This window comes from Somniosus microcephalus, chromosome 7 (assembly GCF_052327205.1).
Source record: "Somniosus microcephalus isolate GS21.2 chromosome 7, FLI_Smic_1.0, whole genome shotgun sequence".
Lineage (NCBI taxonomy): Eukaryota > Metazoa > Chordata > Chondrichthyes > Squaliformes > Somniosidae > Somniosus > Somniosus microcephalus.
In genome coordinates, this window is record NC_140993.1 from 141,037,275 (window position 1) to 141,056,419 (window position 19,145).

Sequence of the window (19,145 nt, forward strand, 5' to 3'; positions counted from 1 at the left end):
AATTCCCTCCCTAAGCCCCTCTGCTTGTCCACCTCCTGCTCCTCCTTTAAGACTCTTTTCAAAATTCACCACTTTCACCAAGCTTTTGAGCATCCCTCTTAATGGGCCAGAAATTCGTGGCCAAAGGCGTGAGTACGGTCGGGGTACTCACGCATCTGGCCGTTGGAAATGCCGGCGTTCAGCATGCACAGCGCATGCAGGGAACGCCGGCATTTCCAGACCCGAGGTCTAGGCACAGCGCGTGCGACTGCACAGGCAGCGCTTGCGCAGTGAACTTTGTAGATTTCATTCATGGATTCAGTGAGGGTAAGTCCTTACAAGTTACACTTGAAAAAAGCAGGTGTAAAGTTGTTCCAAGGCTGCGGAGGAAGATATATTTTCTCGTGGAGCTTCTGAAATGCAATATTTTTGTTTGGGAAAGGGAGGGAAGTTATTTTAAGAAATTTTAAGTAAGTTTTAAAGTTTAAATTTTTTTTTTTAAACGGGTTTTCAGAACGGTAGGTAGAAGGAGCAATTGTGGCTGTGTGAATGGAATGTGAGAATGAGTTATGTATGTATGTCCACATATATTCCTTTACGTATATGTATGTATGTTTTATATTCCTTTACTAATGTGTATGAATGTATGTTTTTAATTATGATTTTCCAATAAGTTACTTTCTCTGAAAGTCATAATTAAATAATACATTCATACACATAAGTAAAGGAATATATACATAACACGCAAAGGAATATATACAGACATACATACTTTCAGAAGCTCCACGATAAGGAATATCTTCCTCTGCAGCCTCTGGAGCAACTGTACCCATGCTTTTTTCATGTGTAAGTTGTAATGACTTGACCTCACTGAAAGCATGAATGAAAGCGGCGAATTTTACTGCGCACGCGCTGCCTGTGCAGTCGCACGCGTTCTGCCTCTGAACCCCTTTGTTCAGAGGACAGGAAATGCCGGTTTTCCCCACATGCACTGTGCATGCTGAAAACCAGCATTTCCTCCGGCCAGACGCGTAAGTACCCCGACCGTACTCGCGCATTTGGAAGGGAATTACTGGTCCAACATTTCAAATGTCAATAAAATGAAAAATTTAACAATTGCACGATTTGCCCCCTCGCATCTGCGACTGAGGGTCCAAGGAGGTGCATTGCGCAAGAGGTCATCGTCGTACGTATCCTCACACTGTTCCCTTTCGGGAACTGTATGAAGTGGTGGAAGGATTTATGGCCGTGATTAACGCTCATTCCGTGACCGTAACCATCTTTGAACCAGCCATTAGGGTGGTTAGTCCTATGGCGTGAGGGTTTTACGGGCTCCCACAACCCATCTGAGGGGGGGGGGGGGGGCCACCCACACCCACGGACGCAAGTATCCCGCTGGATGTCCACCCAGAATTTATAGTTGGAGCTCCGACTCCACTTGCCGGGACTGTCTGGAGTGGGGTTCGAAACCCTACTCCTTCTGGCCCAGCGGCGGGGATGCTTACTGCTACGCAAAAGGCCCACTCCGCACAAAAGGTGACACCCATACGTTTCCCGCGCCTTTTCCCTCCCCGTGACTGGAGCCCTATGCTGCCACTTGAAAGACCAAGCTATCATCTGCCCTTTTTGCGGCGCCTTTCACTTCTCATTACCAATGATGAGCAGGCGCTGCGCCTCCACCTCCTTGAGGAGATTGCTGAGGTCATCATCAGTTCAATTGTGAGTTCTTTTAATGCCGTGAAGTGTGCTCATTCCAGCCATTTCACGTTGCTAATCGGATTGGGCCTTTGGCATAGCGGTAGGATCCCCGCCGCTGGGCCAGATCAGGGTAGGGTTTCGAACCCCGCTCCAGACAGTCCCGGCAAGTGGAGTCGGAGCTCGGGCTCTAAATTCTGGGTTGACATCCAGTGGGATATTTGTGGGTGTGGGTGGCCCCCCCTCCTTGTATAGCTTGTGGGAGCCCGTAAAACCCTCCCGCCATAGGACTAACCGCCCTAATGGCTGGTTCAAAGATGGTTACGGTCACGGAATGAGCGTTAATCATGCATACAGTTCCCCAAAGGGAACAGTGTGAAGACACGTATGACGACGACATTGCTAAATAAATAAATGGAATTAAAAAAATTCTTTTAGGGCTTTTAAAAGTCTTTAAATTGCTTTAATCTGTTTAAAACTACTTCAGATTCTTCAAAATAATGTAAACATTTTTAAAAGTTTATAAAAGTTACCAAAATCTTCAAAAAACTTCCAAAAACCTATTTAAACTGCTGCTTTGCATGTAAAAATGCTTAGCAGCTTGACAGAAACATTGGGGGCGTGTCCTGCTACAATGAGACCTTAAGGGGCGTGTCTCACTTGCACTGCACGCTCCAGGCTTCGCGCTGGCTGCACTCCTGGGCGGCGTGACGTCATACGCTGCCCGGGATTCTTCTGTTTGAAACACCAATTCCAGGCGTCCCTGGAGCTGATCGGCAGGAGCGCAGGGTAAGTGCATATACGGGGCTTGCACGCGCGGCAAGCCCCGTTCACGAATTTCTGGCCCAATATCTCCTCCTCTGCTCGCATCCATTAGTGCCTAATTACGTCTCCATGAAATGCCTTGGAGCATCTATTTCAAAAGTGTTACATAAATGCAAGTTGTTTTCTGATTGTTTCGAGGTAGTTCAGCCTCAACGTATGAAGCTCCCTTAGTTCTCACTTTCTGGCCTGAATAAGTCTTGTTTTGTATTTCTTGTCTTGTTTCTCTCTGGTACTGCCTACTTTAAACGGGACTGAAATGAGATCTCTGAGTGTATGCATTAAGGGCTAAAGAACACCACATGTTTGCACATTTTCTGGGTAGAGTGAAGCTATTAAAGGGGCAGAATTCCAGTATTTCTGCCTGGTTTGAATAACAGTTTATTTACTTCTATGTTGAAATGTAACACTTGGAACATGAAAAATTAAACCATTGGGTTGTCTAAGTCTTGCCTCATCTTTTGATGATTTTTATCTCGTCAATATCTAAGGGCTGTAGGTTTTTGTGGGCATGTTTGAGATTTGTTTGCTTGTATTTTAAATTATTTGAACAACTCAGGAATGCCTACAGTATTACAGTTGTGGTAGCATGACTTTCAAAGCCAAATTACAATATAATTAGCTTTCCATTGCACACCTACAAAATCTTATGGCTAAGCTTTCATATGAGCAGTGAAGCCCTTCAGGATTGCATTATTGAAATAACTTAAATTTAAATATATTTTTGAATTGTAGATGGACCAGGAGAGAGGAGGCAGACTTTTACCGTGTTGTATCCACCTTTGGTGTAGTGTTTGACCCCGTCAAGAAGCAGTTTGACTGGAGTCAGTTCCGTGCCTTTGCTAGACTGGATAAAAAGTCTGATGACAGTTTGGAAAAGTACTTCAGCTGTTTTGTGGCTATGTGCAGAAAAGTATGTCGTATGCCTCCAAATCCAGATGAAGGTAAGATGTTGTAATATGGTGCGAAGGCAGGTGGATAGAGTTGAGATACAGATCAGCCATGATCTCATTGAATGGTGGAATAGGCTTGAGGGGCTGAATGGCCTACTCCTATGTAATGCAATTAATGTGGCAAAAAATAATGTTTGGAATATTTTGTTCATACTTTTACTGCAAATTTGCATTTGTAGTAAATCTGCAGCATAATCACAGCAATTGGCCATACAAAAGATATGGGTCCTGAAGTTCTGGGGGACAGTGACATACTTGGGGTAGAATTCTGGTATTAGAAATATGGCGGAGCTGGAAAATGAAGCAGAAGCAAGCCCTTGACGGTCATGAAGTGCTAGCTTCCTGTGGAGGCGAGGGTAGGCTGAAGTTCGTCTGCTCACAGGAGGGCTGGTGTTGAATAAAGGAGGCAGGTTGGCATCACTCTCCAGATTTTCCAGTGCTTGTGGCTCCTCTTTAATTGCAATGGATGCGGTATCATGCTGGTACAGTGGGGAGCTGGGAGTGCAAACCAAAGGAGTGTTCCAGGCTAGGATCATGCCAAATTTCAGTCAGCCCTCTGATATAGGTGTCAATCACACACTTAATTTTTAAATAGTTCTGCAGGTTTGCTCTCGAGTGGCTTTCAGGTGCGGCATTTTGCTCCCACCCTCCTCTAGCAAACATAAGAAGCACCAATGCAGGCACCAGCCTATTTTATTTAAATATCTTGACCCCAGAAACTCCAGCAGCTACAGGATTATACAGAATTGCAGTTTTTGCTCCCCTGCTATTCCGGAAGTATAGCAAGATCACGAGTATTCAGACCCACATTAACTTGGGGCGCCAACAGTCACTGCTTCAACTTTTATCTGGAAGATTCATGTCAGTCTTGTAGACCAAAATTCCCATTAATCGGCAAATCATAATACCTATAATTCAATACTCACTCCATGGCATGATCTGGGACACATGTCTATCAGTCAGTTTGGGCGGGGTGGGGGGGGGGGGGGCGGGGTGCGGAATTGCATTCAGGGTACCCATTGACCTAAATGTGATGGCATGAATTGTAAAACCTATGAAGCAACAAATGAGGGGACTTGAGTCCGTTTTGATTTTCATATTTGTGAAAAGATTTTGTTTTTATTCTTAAAGAATCTGATTCCACTATTTTCATTGAGCCAATCACGGAAGAACGTGCTTCTAGAACCTTGTATCGAATAGAACTTCTACGGAAGGTTCGAGAGCAAGTTTTGCTCCACGTTCAGCTAGATGAACGACTCAAGTTGTGCCAGCCCAGCATGGACCTGCCTGAATGGTGGGAGTGTGGCAAACACGACAAAGACTTATTGATTGGTGCTGCAAAGCATGGAGTCAGTAGGACAGACTATCATATTCTAAATGACTCTGAACTTTCTTTCCTGGAGGCCCATAAAAACTTTGCTCAAAACAAAGGGGCTAGTCAGAGGAGCAGTACACCTTTCCAAAACCAACCTGGTGCCTGTCTGAGCCAATTGCCTTCCATTGCCCCATCCACACCAGTTCAGGAAGAAAAAAGTACAGAGAAAACGGACTATGATGATAGTAAAACTGAAGATGGACTAAAAAGTCCTACACCACCATCTCAGGAAGAGCAAAGCACGGTCCCTCCTAAGGAAGATAGGGAAACCAATTGTGATGAGAACATGCATGTTGATTCAGAATGTCAGGACACTTCGGGACCATTATCTGTGAAGGTTGAGCATGATACTAAAGAGACTTTAGCCATGGCTACGGAAATACTTGCTGACTCTGAAGAAAAGGAATTCGGACCTAAATTACCATTTGAGAAAGGGTCAGAGGAAGATGATGACGACGAGGAGGAGGATGACATTGATGATAAATCAGAAGAATCATCCCAACCTGAAGGTACCATATGTAAAAGATGCAATCTAAATCTGAATTCTGTTGAATTTGAATTCCTAACTAACAATTTGCTTTCTAGAAGCTTTGTGTATTAGTATTTTGCTATCATGGGCAAAGTATTTATCTTAAGATATTTATGCTTTACAGACAAGTGAAGAAAACTTTTTTAACAAATGAAATAATCATGCTTTTTTCTTTTTTTGCATATTTAATATTGTTCAACATTACATCAAGTCCTTAATCATGAAAATAATCCTGCTAAAATTTTCTGTGTTGAAACAAAGTCAGATTGATAAAATTTTAAACTTTTATTGGAGTAATAAAAATAACACATACTCGGGTTGTTTCAGTAATAAATGCTGATTTCCATCATATGTGATCAAATGGTAAGTGTCTTAAATTTTCCTCGGTTAAGATGGGGGGGTACGGTAGCATAGTGGTTATGTTACTGGACTAGTAATCCAGAGGCCTGGAATATTAATCCGGAGAGCTAGTATCAGTAATGGTGACCATGAAACTGCCAGATTGTTGGCAAAAAGCCATCTGGTTCACTCCTGTCCTTCAGGGAAGGAAACCTGCCGTCCTTACCCAGTCTGGCCTAGATGTGACTCCATAGCACATAACCACAGCAATGTGGTTGACTCTTAACTGCCCTCTGAAATAGCAAGCCACTCAGTTGAACCAAACCGCTGCGACAAAGTCAGCACTGTGGGAGTAACTTCACCACAGGACTGCAGCGGTTCAAGGCGGTGGCTCACCACCACTTTCTCGAGGGCAATTAGGGATGGGCAATCAATGCCGGCCTTGCCAGCGATGCCACATCCTGTAAACAAATAAAAATGAACTCTATTCCCAGTATTAAAGCAGTATATAGCCAAGAGATGTGCGAGGCAGCAGTCAACTTTGAGGTATTTGTACAGTCCAATGATACCTGGGTGGAACACTGTTAAGTGGGCTTCAGCAGAATTTAAAAAATATTTTCCAACTATGTTTTGCTTCATCTGGAGATTTCCAAGCTTTTGCAATGACCTTGTAAAACTGAAGTAAAAACAGAAAATACTGGAAATACTCAGCCTGACCTGCTGAGTATTTTCAGCGTTTTCTGTTTTTATTTCAGATTTCCAGCATCTGCAGTATTTTGCTTTTGTACTAGTAAAACTGAAGTATTTGCTACATGGACATTCGCTTTGCAATATGTTCTTTGCCCAAAGTCTAAATTCTAAAATCAAAATGCAAGGAGTGAAAACACGGCTGTAGGACTAGTTTTCACTTTTTATGCTCTCTGGTTAAAGTCTTGTGAACACACCCAACAATTGAGCTTCCAGAAATAAGATGATTTACTGCAGTCATGAACAGTATGTGCTCGGAATTCTCGTGTAATATCTGCTTCAAAAGACTCTTGGAGATATGTCTTTGACCGCTAATACAACAATAGTCCATGCAATGTACCTTTTACCGGTTTCGATGTGACTGCAATTAATACTTAACAATCTTTTATAGAATGTGCCAATATAATCTTCAAGTAGGCAAGTAATGGTGTCAAAATACTTTAAGTACTTAACTGGCAGATTGTATTTTACTTTTGTTGCTGTGAAGCACGCATAATAAAACTGAATAAAAGAACATTTGTTAATTTATGATTCAAGTTTCATTTAATAGCAGAATAGTGGTGATATGTTGTATTCAAACTGCATGATTTTCTTCTCAGCCGGCACTGCTTCTCAAGGCAAACATTTTGATGAAGAAAGTAATGCCTCTTTGAGCACTGCCCGTGATGAAACTCGTGATGGCTTCTTCATGGAAGATAGTGAACCCACAGTAGCTCAACTACTTCATGAAAGAACATATTCCTTCTCCTTCTGGCCAAAGGTTTGTTGCGATGTAAACCTTGAATTTATAATTCAGTGTTTTTGTGTTGTGCTAAGGAGAACAAAATTTGAACTGAATTTATTTGAAGAATCCAAATTTGGGCCAGTTCAAATTTCTGTTCTTTCAATAAAATCTTCAAATAGGGAATTGATTTTGTGTCCTTTACAACACATACATCACTTTGTCATAACAAAGCAGGTGTAGCGGCAGTTGCAAGCATACTCTTGCCTCCCAATCACACAGATCAGGAGCTAAAGCAGATTCTTCCCTCCACCACCTCTTTTGAAGGTGTTTTTTTTCTTTTTCTTTTCTTTACTTTAGTGCAGTCAAGAGGCTGGGTGACTACCCCCAGTCTGTCTTAGTTGGTACCACCCAAGAGTGACTACCTGTAATTTCTCTCCACCTACCCCCCTTCCCCTTTTGGTAGGGCAGCACATGGTCTCTCACAGCCGCACAAATTAGGTCAGAACCTCAATATATTGAAAACAGAGGATGCAAGTTTGCATCTGATCACTCCGGTGCTCCAGTTTGTTGGGCCACAGTTTGGCCCTCCAAAATTTTATTGGTGCATATTCATGATAGTTTACATTGATATCTGTCCAACTTTCCCTCGCAGTCCAGTGCAAGGCGTTTTAGCCTTTGTTCAAATTCAGGTGCAGAGAACCTGAATTTTAGATCCTTCAAATCTTCATGTGCTATATAAAAATATGAATGTATTGCAATTTCTTTCTAAAAATGTAATAGTCCCTTATCTGTGTTACCTGGCAAATATAGTAAGATGAGTTGAGTTGTATTCTGTATTGCAGTTGTGGTTTTACTTTGTCTCAAAGTTTGAAGCTCAACACAGCATTCATTTTCTATCTTGTATTAACTATTCAAATTGGTTTTCAAATGTATATGTTTTATGTTCTTCTACAGTGTTGTTACCAGGCTTTCTAGTGTATGGCTCCAATATGCTACAGGGAAAATTACATTTAAACCAATATACTTCAATGTGCATTATGCTTCGTGTGTAGTACTCTTAAGGTGATGAATTGTTACTCATTAGAAAATGTGAGTTAGCCCATTAAAGCCTAACACTAATACAGTAATTTAGCATCCACCTGTATTTTGAGCATCCCCAATGATTTTGTCTATGCTACCCGACAAATTATTCCAAACAAGTAGCACTCTTTCAGGATTTGATATCTGTTAAACTTTTCACTAACTCCATTTATCTGCACTGAGCCTATTTTTCTAGCTTACTTTGTAGTAGTAATATTTAGTAATCTATTTATTTTATCTATCGACATGATTTAATATTTTCTGTAGTTCAATCAGATTACCCTTCATTGCTTCCTTAATAGACAGCAAAGCTTGAGCTTTTTAGAATCATAGAACAGCACAGAAAAAGGCCATTTGGCCCGTCGAGCCCGTGTTGCCTCTCTGCAAGAGTACTTCAGCTAGTTCCACTCCCCCGCCCTTTCCCCATAGCCCTGCAAATATTTTTCCTTCAGGTATTTATCCAGTTCACTTTTGAAAGTCACATTTAAATCTGCCTCCATCACCCCCTCATTCCAGTTCCTAACCACTTGCTGCGTAAAAAAGTTTTTCCTCATGTCGCCTCTGTCTAGACCCCTCATGTTTTGAACACTTCAGTCAAATCTCCTCTCAACCTTCTCTGCTCTAAGGAGAACAACCCCAGCTTCTCCAGTCTATCCACGTAACTGAAGTCCCTCATCCCTGAAACCATTGATGTGGTGTATTTGGATTTCCAGAAGGCATTCGATAAGGTGCCACATAAAAGGTTACTACACAAGATAAGAGCTCACGGGGTTGGGGGTAATATTTTAGCATGGATAGGGGATTGGCTAACTAACAGAAAAGAGAGTCGGGATAAATGGGTCATTTTCAGGTTGGCAAACTGTAACTAATAGGGTGCCGCAGGGATCAGTGCTGGGACCTCAACTATTTACAATCTATATTAATGACTTGGATGAAGGGACTGAGTGTAATGTAGCCAAATTTGCTACTGATACAAAGATAGGTGGGAAAGCAAATTGTGTGGAGGATGCAAAGGATCTCCAAAGGAATATAGATAGGCTAAGTGAGTGGGCAAAAATCTGGCAGATGGAGTTTAATGTGGGAAAATGCGAGGTTATCCACTTTGGTAGGGAAAATAAAAAAGCAAATTATTACTTAATTGGGGAGAGATTACAAAATGCTGAGGTACAGAGGGATCTGGGGGTCCTTGTACATGAATCACAAAGTTAGCATGCAGGTACAGCAAGTAATTAGGAAGGCATATGGCGTGTTGGCCTTTATTGCAAAGGGAATGGCGTATAAGTAGGGAAGTTCTGTTACAACTGTACAGGGCGTTGGTGAGACCACACCTGGAGTACTGCTTACGTTTTGGTCTCCTTATTTAAGGAAGGATATACTTGCATTGGAGGCAGTTCAGAGAAGGTTCACGAAGTTGATTCCGGAGATGAAGGGGTTGTCTTATGAAGGAAGGTTGAGCAGGTTGGGCCTATACTCATTAGAGTTTAGAATGAGAGGGGATCTTCTTGAAACGTATAAGATTCTGAAGGGGCTCGACAGGGTAGATGCAGAGAGGATGTTTCCCCTCGTGGGGGAAATCTAAAACTAGAGGGCATAATTTCAGAATAAGGGGAAATCCTTTTAAATCAGAAATGAGGAGAAATTTCTTCTCAGAGGGTCATAAATCTTTGGAATTCTCTTCCCCAGAGAGCTGTGGAGGCTGGGTCATTGAATATATTTAAGGTGGAAATAGACAGATTTTTGAATGGTAAGGGAGTCCAGGGTTATGGGGAGCGGACAGTGAAGTGGAGTTGAGGCCAAGATCAGATCAGCCATGATCTTATTGAATGGCGAAGCAGGCTCGAGGGGCCAAGTGACCTACTCCTGCTCCTACATCTTATGGTCTTATGTATTCTTGTAAATCTTTTCTGCACCCTCTCTAAGGCCTTCACATCCTTCCTAAAGTGCAGTGCCCTGAATTGGACACAATACTCCAGTTGATGCCAAACCAGTGTTTTATAAAAGTTCTTCATAACTTCCTTGCTTTTGTACTCTATGCCTCTATTTATGAAGCCCAGGATCCTGTATACTTTTTTAACCGCTTTCTCAACCTGCCCTGCCACCTTCAACGATTTGTGCACACATACCCCCAGGTCTCTCTCTTTATGCACCCCCTTTAGAATTGTAACTTTTAGTTTATATTGCCTCTCCTCGTTCTTTCTACCAAAATGTATCACTTCGCACTTTTCTGTATTAAATTTCATCTGCCATGAGTCCGCCCATTCCTCCAGCCTGTCTATGTCCTCTTGAAGTCTATCACTATCCTCCTCGCTGTTCACTATACTTCCAAGTTTTGTGTCCTCTGCAAATTTTGAAACTGTGCCCTGTACACCCAAGTCCAAGTCATTAATATATATCAAGAAAAGCAGTGGTCCTAGTACCGACCCCTGGGGAACACCACTGTGTACCTTCCTCCAGTCCGCAAAACAACCGTTCACCACTACTGTCTGTTTCCTGTCACTTAACCAATTCTGTATCCATGCTGCCACTGTCCCTTTTATTCCATGGGCTTCAACTTTGCTGGCAAGCCTATTATATGGCACTTTATCAAACGCCTTTTGGAAGTCCATGTACATCACATCAACCACATTGCTCTCATCAACCCTCTCTGTTACCTTATCAAAAAAATCAATCAAGTTAGTTAAACACGATTTGCCTTTAACAAATCTCTGCTGGCTTTCCTTAATTAATCCACACTTATCCAAGTGACTGTTAACTTTGTCCCGGATTATCGATTCTAAAAGCTGCCCCATTACCGAGGTTAAACTGACTGGCCTGTAGTTGCTGGGTTTATCCTTGCACCATTTTTTGAACAAGGGAGTAACATTTGTAATTTTTCAGTCCTCTGGCACCACCCCCGTATCTAAGGAGGATTGGAAGATTATGGCCAGTACCTCCACGATTTCTTCTTTCACTTCTCTCAGCATCCGTGGATGCATCCTATCCGGTCCTGGTGACTTATCTACTTTAAGTACAGGCATTTTTTCTAGTACAGGAAACTCTCTTTTTACTGGCACCTAAATAACTGGAAATCTCTCTTAACCGGCAAAATTCAGGAGTAGGTTCAGGTAAGTTTTACTTCATATTAGTGGCCGTGTAACCCGGGTTCCTGCACCTGTTGCCATGCAACAGGGACGCCTGGATCTGTGGCCGTGTAACCGGGGTTCCTGCACCTGTTGCCATGCAACAGGGACGCTTGGATCTGTGGCCGTGTATGGGGCTCTCGTACCTTAGTAAGTATACCTCTGTAATCTGGACTTTTTGATCAACCGGCACCACACCAGTCCCGTCGGTGCCGGATAAAAAAAGTTTCCTGTATCTCCTCTATCAATTTTTATCCCATCCAGTATCTCAACCATCTCCTCTTTCACTATGACTTTGGCAGCAGCATCTTCCTTGGTAAAGACAGATACAAAGTAGTCAGTGCCTCAGCCATGCCCTCTGCCTCCATGTGTAGGACTCCTTTTTGGTTCCTAATCAGCCCCACCCCTCCTCTGACTACCCGTTTACTATTTATATGCCTGTAGAAGACTTTTGGATTCCCTTTATTTTAGCTGCCAATCTATTCTCATACGCTTTCTTTGCCCCTCTTATTTCCTTTTTCACTTCCCCTCTGAACTTTCTATATTTCAGCCTGGTTCTCACTTGTATTCTCAACCTGACATCTGTCATACGCCTCCTTTTTCTGCTTCATCTTGACTATCTCTTTCATCATCCAAGGAACTCTGACTTTGGTTGCCCTACCTTTCCCCCTCGTGGGAATGTACCTCGACTGTACCTGAACCATTTCCTCTTTAAAGGCAGCCCATTGTTCGATTACAGTTTTGCCTGCCAATCTTTGATTCCAATTTACCCGGGCCAGATCCATTCTCAACCCCTGAAATTGGCCTTCCTTCAATTAAGTATTTTTACTCTAGATTGCTCGTTGTCCTTTTCCATAGCTAATCTAAACCGTATGATATTATAATCACTGTTCCCTAAATGTTCCCCTACCGACACTTACTCCACTTGACCCACTTCATTCCCCAGAACCAGATCCAGTAATGCCTCCTTCCTCGCTGGGCCGGACACTTACTGATCAAGAAAGTTCTCTTGAGCACACTTCAGAAATTCTTCCCGCTCTCTGCCCTTTTCATTATTACTATTCCAGTCTATATTAGGATAATTGAAGTCCCCCATTAATCACTGCTCTATAGTTCTTGCACCTCGCTGTAATTTCCCTGCAAATTTGCTCCTCCAGGACATCCTCTCTCTCCAGCACTGTAATATTCTTAATCAATACTGCCACCCCACCTCCTATCTTTGCTGAACACCTTATATCCAGGAATATTTAGTACCCAATCCTGCCCTTTTTTGAGCCAGGTCTCCATTATCGCCACGGCATCATATTCCCATGTGGCTATTTGCACCTGCAGCTCACCAATCTTATTTACCACGCTTTGTGTGTTTACACATATGCACTGTAAACCTATATTCGACCTCTTTGTATTTTCCCTTAGTCTGACCCCACCTAATACCTTACTATTTCTTACTCTAGTGCTATCTGTCTCTCCCAATCCTTTGTGCAGTTTGTTTCTCCTTTTTAATGCTACACTCTGGTGCCCATTCTCCTGCCAGATTAGTTTAAACCCTCCCCAACTGCACTAGCAATCCCCCTGCGAGAATATTGTTCCCAGCTCTGTTGAGGTGCAGCCCGTCTGGCCTGTACAGGTCCCACCTCCCCCAGAACTAGTCCCAATGTCCCAGGAATCTAAAGCCCTCCTTCCTGCACCATCTGCCCAGCCACACATTCATCTGCTCTATTCTCCTATTTCTATTCTCAACAGCTCGTGGCACCGGGAGTAATTCAGATAATACTACCTTTTGAGGTTCTGCTTTCTAATCTCTTTCCTAGCTCCCTAAAATCTGCCTGCAGGATCTCCTCCCTCTTTCTACCTATGCCGTTGATACCGATATGGACCACGACCTCTGGCTGTTTACCCTCTCTTCTGCGCCCCCCCCTCAGAATATTCTGCAGCTGCTCAGTGACATCCTTGACCCTGGCACCAGGGAGGCAACATACTATCCTGGAATCACGTCTGCGGCCGCAGAAACGCCTGTCTGTTCCAATAACTATTCTTTTTCTTAGGCAGTCCCTCGGAACCGAGGATGACTTGCTTCCACATTAAAAATGAGTTCGCAGGTGACTGATGAGGCCAATGTGGGACCTACAGTCTGTCACAGGTGGGGCAGACGGTGGTTGAAGGGCCGGGTGGGTGGGGTGCTTGGGTTGACGTGCGTTGCCTGCGCTTGGCTTCCGCTTGCTTCCGGCGAAGAGACTCGAGGTGTTCGGCGCCTTCCCGGATGCTTCTCCTCCACTTTGTGCGGTCTTGGGCCAGGGAATCCCAGGTGTCGGTGGGGATGTTACGCTTTTTCAAGGAGGCTTTGAGGGCGTCCTTGAATCGTTTCCTCTGCCCATCTGGGGCTCCCTTGCCGTGGCGGAGCTCCGAGTAGAGCGCTTGTTTTGGGAGTCTCGTATCGGGCATGCGGACAATGTGACCCGTCCATCAGAGCTGATTGAGCGTGGTCAAAGCTTCGATGCTGGCCTGAGCAAGAACACTGATGTTGGTGCGCCTATCCTGCCAATGGATTTGCAGGATCTTGCGGAGGCAGCATTGGTGGTACCTCTCCAGTGCTTTGAGGTGCCTGCTGTACGTGGTCCATGTCTTGAGGCATACAGCAGGGCGGGTATCACTGCTGCTCTGTAGACCATGAGCCTAGTGCCGGGTTTGAGGTCCTGGTCTTCAAACACTCTCTTCCTCAGGCGACCGAAGGCTGCACTGGCACACTGAAGGCGGTGTTGGACTTCGTCGTCGACGTCTGCCCTTGTTGACAGTAGGCTCCCGAGGTATGGAAAGTGGTCCACGTTGTCCAAGGCCTTGTCGTGGATTTTGATAATCGGGGGGGCAGCACTATGTGGCGGGGGCAGGTTGGTAGAGGACCTTTGTCTTACGGATGTTTAGTGTAAGGCCCATGCTCTCGTACTCTTCGGTGAAGGTGTTGACTGGTTTGGAGTTCGACCTCCGAGTGACTACTAACTATTAAATTCCCCATCACTATTGCTTTCCCGATCATCTTCCTACCCCCCACCCCCGCCGCCGTACAGCTGAGCCACCCGTGGTGCTGTGGGCTTGACTCTGGCTGTACTCCCCAGAGGTACCATCACCCTTACCACCGGTTAGAGAGTGAGATGCACTTGGGGGACTCCTGCATGGTGCTCCTTGTCTGTCTGGTGGTCACCCAGTCCCTTTCTGCCTGTACACTCTTGAGCTGCGGGGTGAGCACCTCTTGAAACGTGCTATCCACGTTGCTCTCAGCCTCACGGATGCACCGCAGTGACACCAACTGCTGCTCAAGCTCTGAAACCCGGAGCTTGAGCTCCTCCAGCTGACGACACTTCCTGCACGTGGTTGTCCAGGACACTGGAAGCATACTGAAGTTCCCACATTGCACAAGATGTGCATTCCACAGGACTGAGGTGCCCTGCCATGCCTCTATTTAATAGACTATTAACTAACTTATGGAAATAAACTCGAGATTTAAAAAAAAGTCACCAACTACTCGTCAATCAGCTCGTTCCCTTGTGCTGACGCCACTTTAGTTTTTATTTACCTCGTTCCCTGATGCCCGGGCTCTAGGCTCTCAGGCCTACCTTTATCTCTGGCCATTCCTCTCGCTGTCCCGCAGGTCCGCTCTCAAGTCTTATTAACTTAGAGTCCTTGCGTTCTGTGGCTCCCGTCCTCCTTTTCAGTTAGACGTCTCAACCGCCTTCCTCCTCTCCACCGATTCCTGCTCGCACCAAATTCTTCCACTCTGCTTGTGATCCATTGCGATTGTGTTCACCCAGCTCTGTCTCCAAGATCTGTGCTCAAGCTCTCTAATAGTTCATTAAATCTCATCCTATCCAATGCATATCTTTTTGTGCTGTGTATCAGAACTGAGCATGAAGTGTTGACTGAGCAGTGCATCGTAAACCCTTAGCATAGCATCTGCTATTCTGGCTGTATCTCCCAACATTGTATTTGCCATTTTAATTGTTTTGCCACAATATCTGGACATTGACAGCGGACCCGATTACTATCGCTCCCTGGTTACTTTGAGTCTCACTGTACTGATTCAGTTCCATGCATTAAATGCTTAATACATCTTTCAACATGCTTGCAATAATTTACACTTTAGTTATGCAATTGGGGAACAATTACATTTAAAGCATGTCACTACTGCTCTCCCTATTTAACTGTCAGCAAATTCGATAAGTTTACAAATAGGCGAAGTAATGTATGTAGATTAGAAACCAGGGTCAAAGCATTAACTCCTGTGGGACTATGCCCAACACCTCATGAGTACTCTAATGAATTGTCTTTGCTTTTTAACCAGCTTTTTGTCCACTGGATTCTTGTGGGTTTTAGTTAATTTTTTCATGCAGGTTTCAGTTTAATTTTTTTCATGTGGAATCCTCATGAGTCCCACTGTCTATAACCTCCTCGAAGAAGTCATGGGTTAGTCATGCAGGATCGTCCTCTATATCTATCCTGGCTGTTAAATAATTGCTATCCAGGTACTCCTCAGCCTACCCTAGGGTGTGCCACCAATGCCTCATTCTTATGTTTATATAGCACAAAATACTCTCTCCAGACACACTCAAGTTTGAATGGGCAAAATCTATAATTGTATTGGATATTTTTTTAGTCCAGGTGCATACATTACACCTTACTGAAATACTAATGTGGAAAACCCTGATTTCAGTGCAGCTGCACAAAAATGTCAGTGCACTTAAGTAAATGTTTACTGAAACCCTGGTGACCACGCTCTTCCAAGTGTGTGTGTTTCAACAATTGTATCTTTGCCTTCCAGGATCGTGTAATGATTAATCGTTTGGACAACATATGCGAAGCACTGATCAAGGGAAAGTGGCCTATAAATAGGCGTCAGCCATTTGATTTTCATGGTATAATCAACTATACACCCACGTCCGTGGAAAGCCCTCTGCCAAGGAGGAGTTTCACTGAACTCTCCATGGTAGGTCAAGGGAGCTTCAGTGAAGATATAGCTGGTTCTCCTCAGGTGTCAAGGGTAGGTGTTTAATATTCCTGCTACATAGTGTAGAATATGTTTGCAATAAATGAAGAGGAGCAAGTAGGGCAGAGAAATTAAGTTGTATCCTATTTTTACAGTGATAAATTCGTACACTTCAGTGGTTTACTTTTACCTTTTTTGTTTGGTGGTGGAGGGGGAAGAATGGCAAAATTGAATGTCGAACCTGGGAGCATGAACTTCTGGTTGAGAGTATTCAGTCACTTAATCCGATAGATAGTTGTGCTGTTGTGGTTTATTAATATAGTAAACATTTTTGGTAGCGCTGTAGCCTCCATCTAATTCATGACCTGGGAAGGTATGATGCAAATATTTGATGCCAGAAGTAAGGGGGGAATGTCTGTTCTCCAGTACCACCATCTCTCACCTTGCTGAGCACAAAATTCATAATTTTCAGAAATGGAAAAAAATTGTTATTGGGAACTTTGTAAACTAAAGGAAATCTTTCACTGTGTTGCTGTTGAACAACACAGGTATCTGTGTTCCATCCCCAGTAGTTGTGCATATTCATGTATGCACAAAGTACAAAACCTACATTTAGTACATTTCCATTAAGTTAACGGTGTAAAACCTTGGCTTTTTCAGTAATGTCTTAAAGTTGTATGCTTTAATTTTCAGAATTTACGTGAAATTCTAGCAACACTTTTATACCAAGCATTATATTGCAGCATGTTTTCATGTTTACTTGAATTTCCATAAATACTAGACAATCTCCCAAGGTGCTGCGCACAAGTCAAAACCAAGTGCAGTCTTTAGGTTAAGAGATGTTAGAGAGCAGGAATAATTGGATGTAATTCAGTCCCCATTTTAAAGTCATTTATTTTATTATATAATAGTTTGATTTTATATTATTCATTAATAGCAACGGTTATGGTAATTGTGAAGCCAAGAAGTAGGGTTGGTTGGAATATAGGAGTTTCTCTGCACAGAAGGCGGAAGACCTAGGAGACACAAAACTAAGATGTTACAGCGCCACCAATGGTGGGAGGATGTAATAACCATAAGTTTACATACAGTTACCATTATAAATGTAGACATAGGAATTTATAATAAAGGTTGACACGTGTGTGACAAAAACATGGCAAGAAGTAAGGCTTTGTAGACAGGAAGCTCAAACCGGTGTAAGATTTTTACTATACAATAGATGGTTGGCAATTGTGTGAGTACGGCTTTATTGAGGCTAATGTCACTCATTTCATTGGACTCCTATATTTAAATTAACATTGTGGTTTTCTTTAATGAAGGACAGTGATAATTTCATTGAGAATCCCAACTTAATGGTTCAATTGGACCTTTTAGAAAGATTCCGTTGTGCTCTATTTAGAATGCTAACTAGATTCCGTTACTTGCGTAAGCAATCTAGCATCAAGACTTTGCTTTCACTTCTTTTCGTATATGTGAAAAGAAGAGATTTGTTACAGCAAGTTTTGTTTCAAGCTTCAATATTTTCTTTACTAACCATTGAAATTTACTTATGTAACAAATTAGAAGGACCTTGCAGTTTCAAAGTGGTAAATACAAATTTGTACTGAATGGAAATAGTTTTGCATTTAGTATCTAAAATCTATTTTTTGCAGGATGATGCATTGAACCTGTCAGTTCCAAGGCAACGTAGGAGACGACGAAAGAAGATTGAAATAGAAGCCGAGCGAGCTGCGAGGAGAAGAAACCTGATGGAGATGGTAGCTCAGCTTCGTGAGTCCCAGGCAGCCTCAGATAGTGGACAGGAGAGAGCTGTGGACTTATCAAAAGCCTCCAGAGAGGCAAAAAGTTCTACCTCAGTCAGTAACACTTCTGTTAATCCCAAGTATGTTTTGCCGAATGCCTCTGTGCCAGTATCTGATGCCTATAAAGCCCACATAGAAATGCTGCAAGCAGGCCTTTCACGAACACCAACTGGACTTATGATAAATGGTTCACTAGTTGATGGGGAAATGCCAATAAAAAGGAGAAGAGGAAGAAGGAAAAATGTTGAGGGACTTGATCTCCTATTTATGAATAACAAACGGACATCATTAAGTGCTGTAAGTAACATTTTAAAGGGAGAAGATTCGTGGATTGCTTCATAAATTCCTTTTGTTTATAATTTCTCTGCCACTCCCCCACCCTGAGTGAAATTGCTTCTCAGTGGTAAATGTGGTTATCCTTTTTTGCTTTAGTATGTTGCTAGGACCTAAACAGGATTTTCACCCAGTATTGTAAATTTTGTAATGGGTCTTCAAAAGAGCACTTGTTTGGCAACTTGGGGAGGACAAGGTTAACTGGCAGAATCAAGCTCACTCTATGTAGTGTAGCTCCTGTTGTCAGATCAGAGCAGCATCAACAGTAGTTGTGATGTTCATGTCCGTCTCCCAACCTTGCAGCTGAAAGGAAAGTGCACTTCCATACTGTACCATTCTCCTTTGTCACTTATTTATTTTTTGCATTGATATTCTCACTTTGTGCCAATTACATAACACTTTATATCATACTTAATGGTAACGTGGTACAAACCAGAAACTTTAGCATTAATTGCAGCCCACCAACCAGAGTGATAAATGCATCGTAAGATCTTTTCCAAATCCTAATGCTCTTGTGTTCAGTAAAATTGGATTGCTTCTTTAATAAAAACGGATCCTAAATATGAGAAGAACATTTTACATTTTCTGTGCAATTGTAACTATATTCTGACTTAGAGTTATGTTTTGAGTAGTGTTGCTTGGCCAGATTGAGGAAATTATCACTTGATTCGTG

General features: G+C 42.9%; 1 protein-coding gene across 6 annotated transcripts in view; it reads left to right on the forward strand.

Annotated features, from left to right (window-relative positions):
- chd7 (chromodomain helicase DNA binding protein 7) overlaps positions 1-19,145 on the forward strand; it is a 328,856-nt gene that overhangs the window by 293,827 nt on the left and 15,884 nt on the right. For 5 of the 6 annotated variants that reach the window (XM_085993014.1, XM_085993015.1, XM_085993018.1 and 2 more), the window contains 5 exons: positions 3,232-3,440; positions 4,581-5,333; positions 7,039-7,199; positions 16,173-16,391; positions 17,990-18,436. In XM_085993014.1, coding sequence (XP_085849140.1) covers positions 3,232-3,440; positions 4,581-5,333; positions 7,039-7,199; positions 16,173-16,391; positions 17,990-18,436 — 1,789 coding nt within the window. The remainder of the gene's footprint in view (positions 1-3,231; positions 3,441-4,580; positions 5,334-7,038; positions 7,200-16,172; positions 16,392-17,989; positions 18,437-19,145) is intronic. The other variant, XM_085993016.1, reaches the window with a different exon arrangement.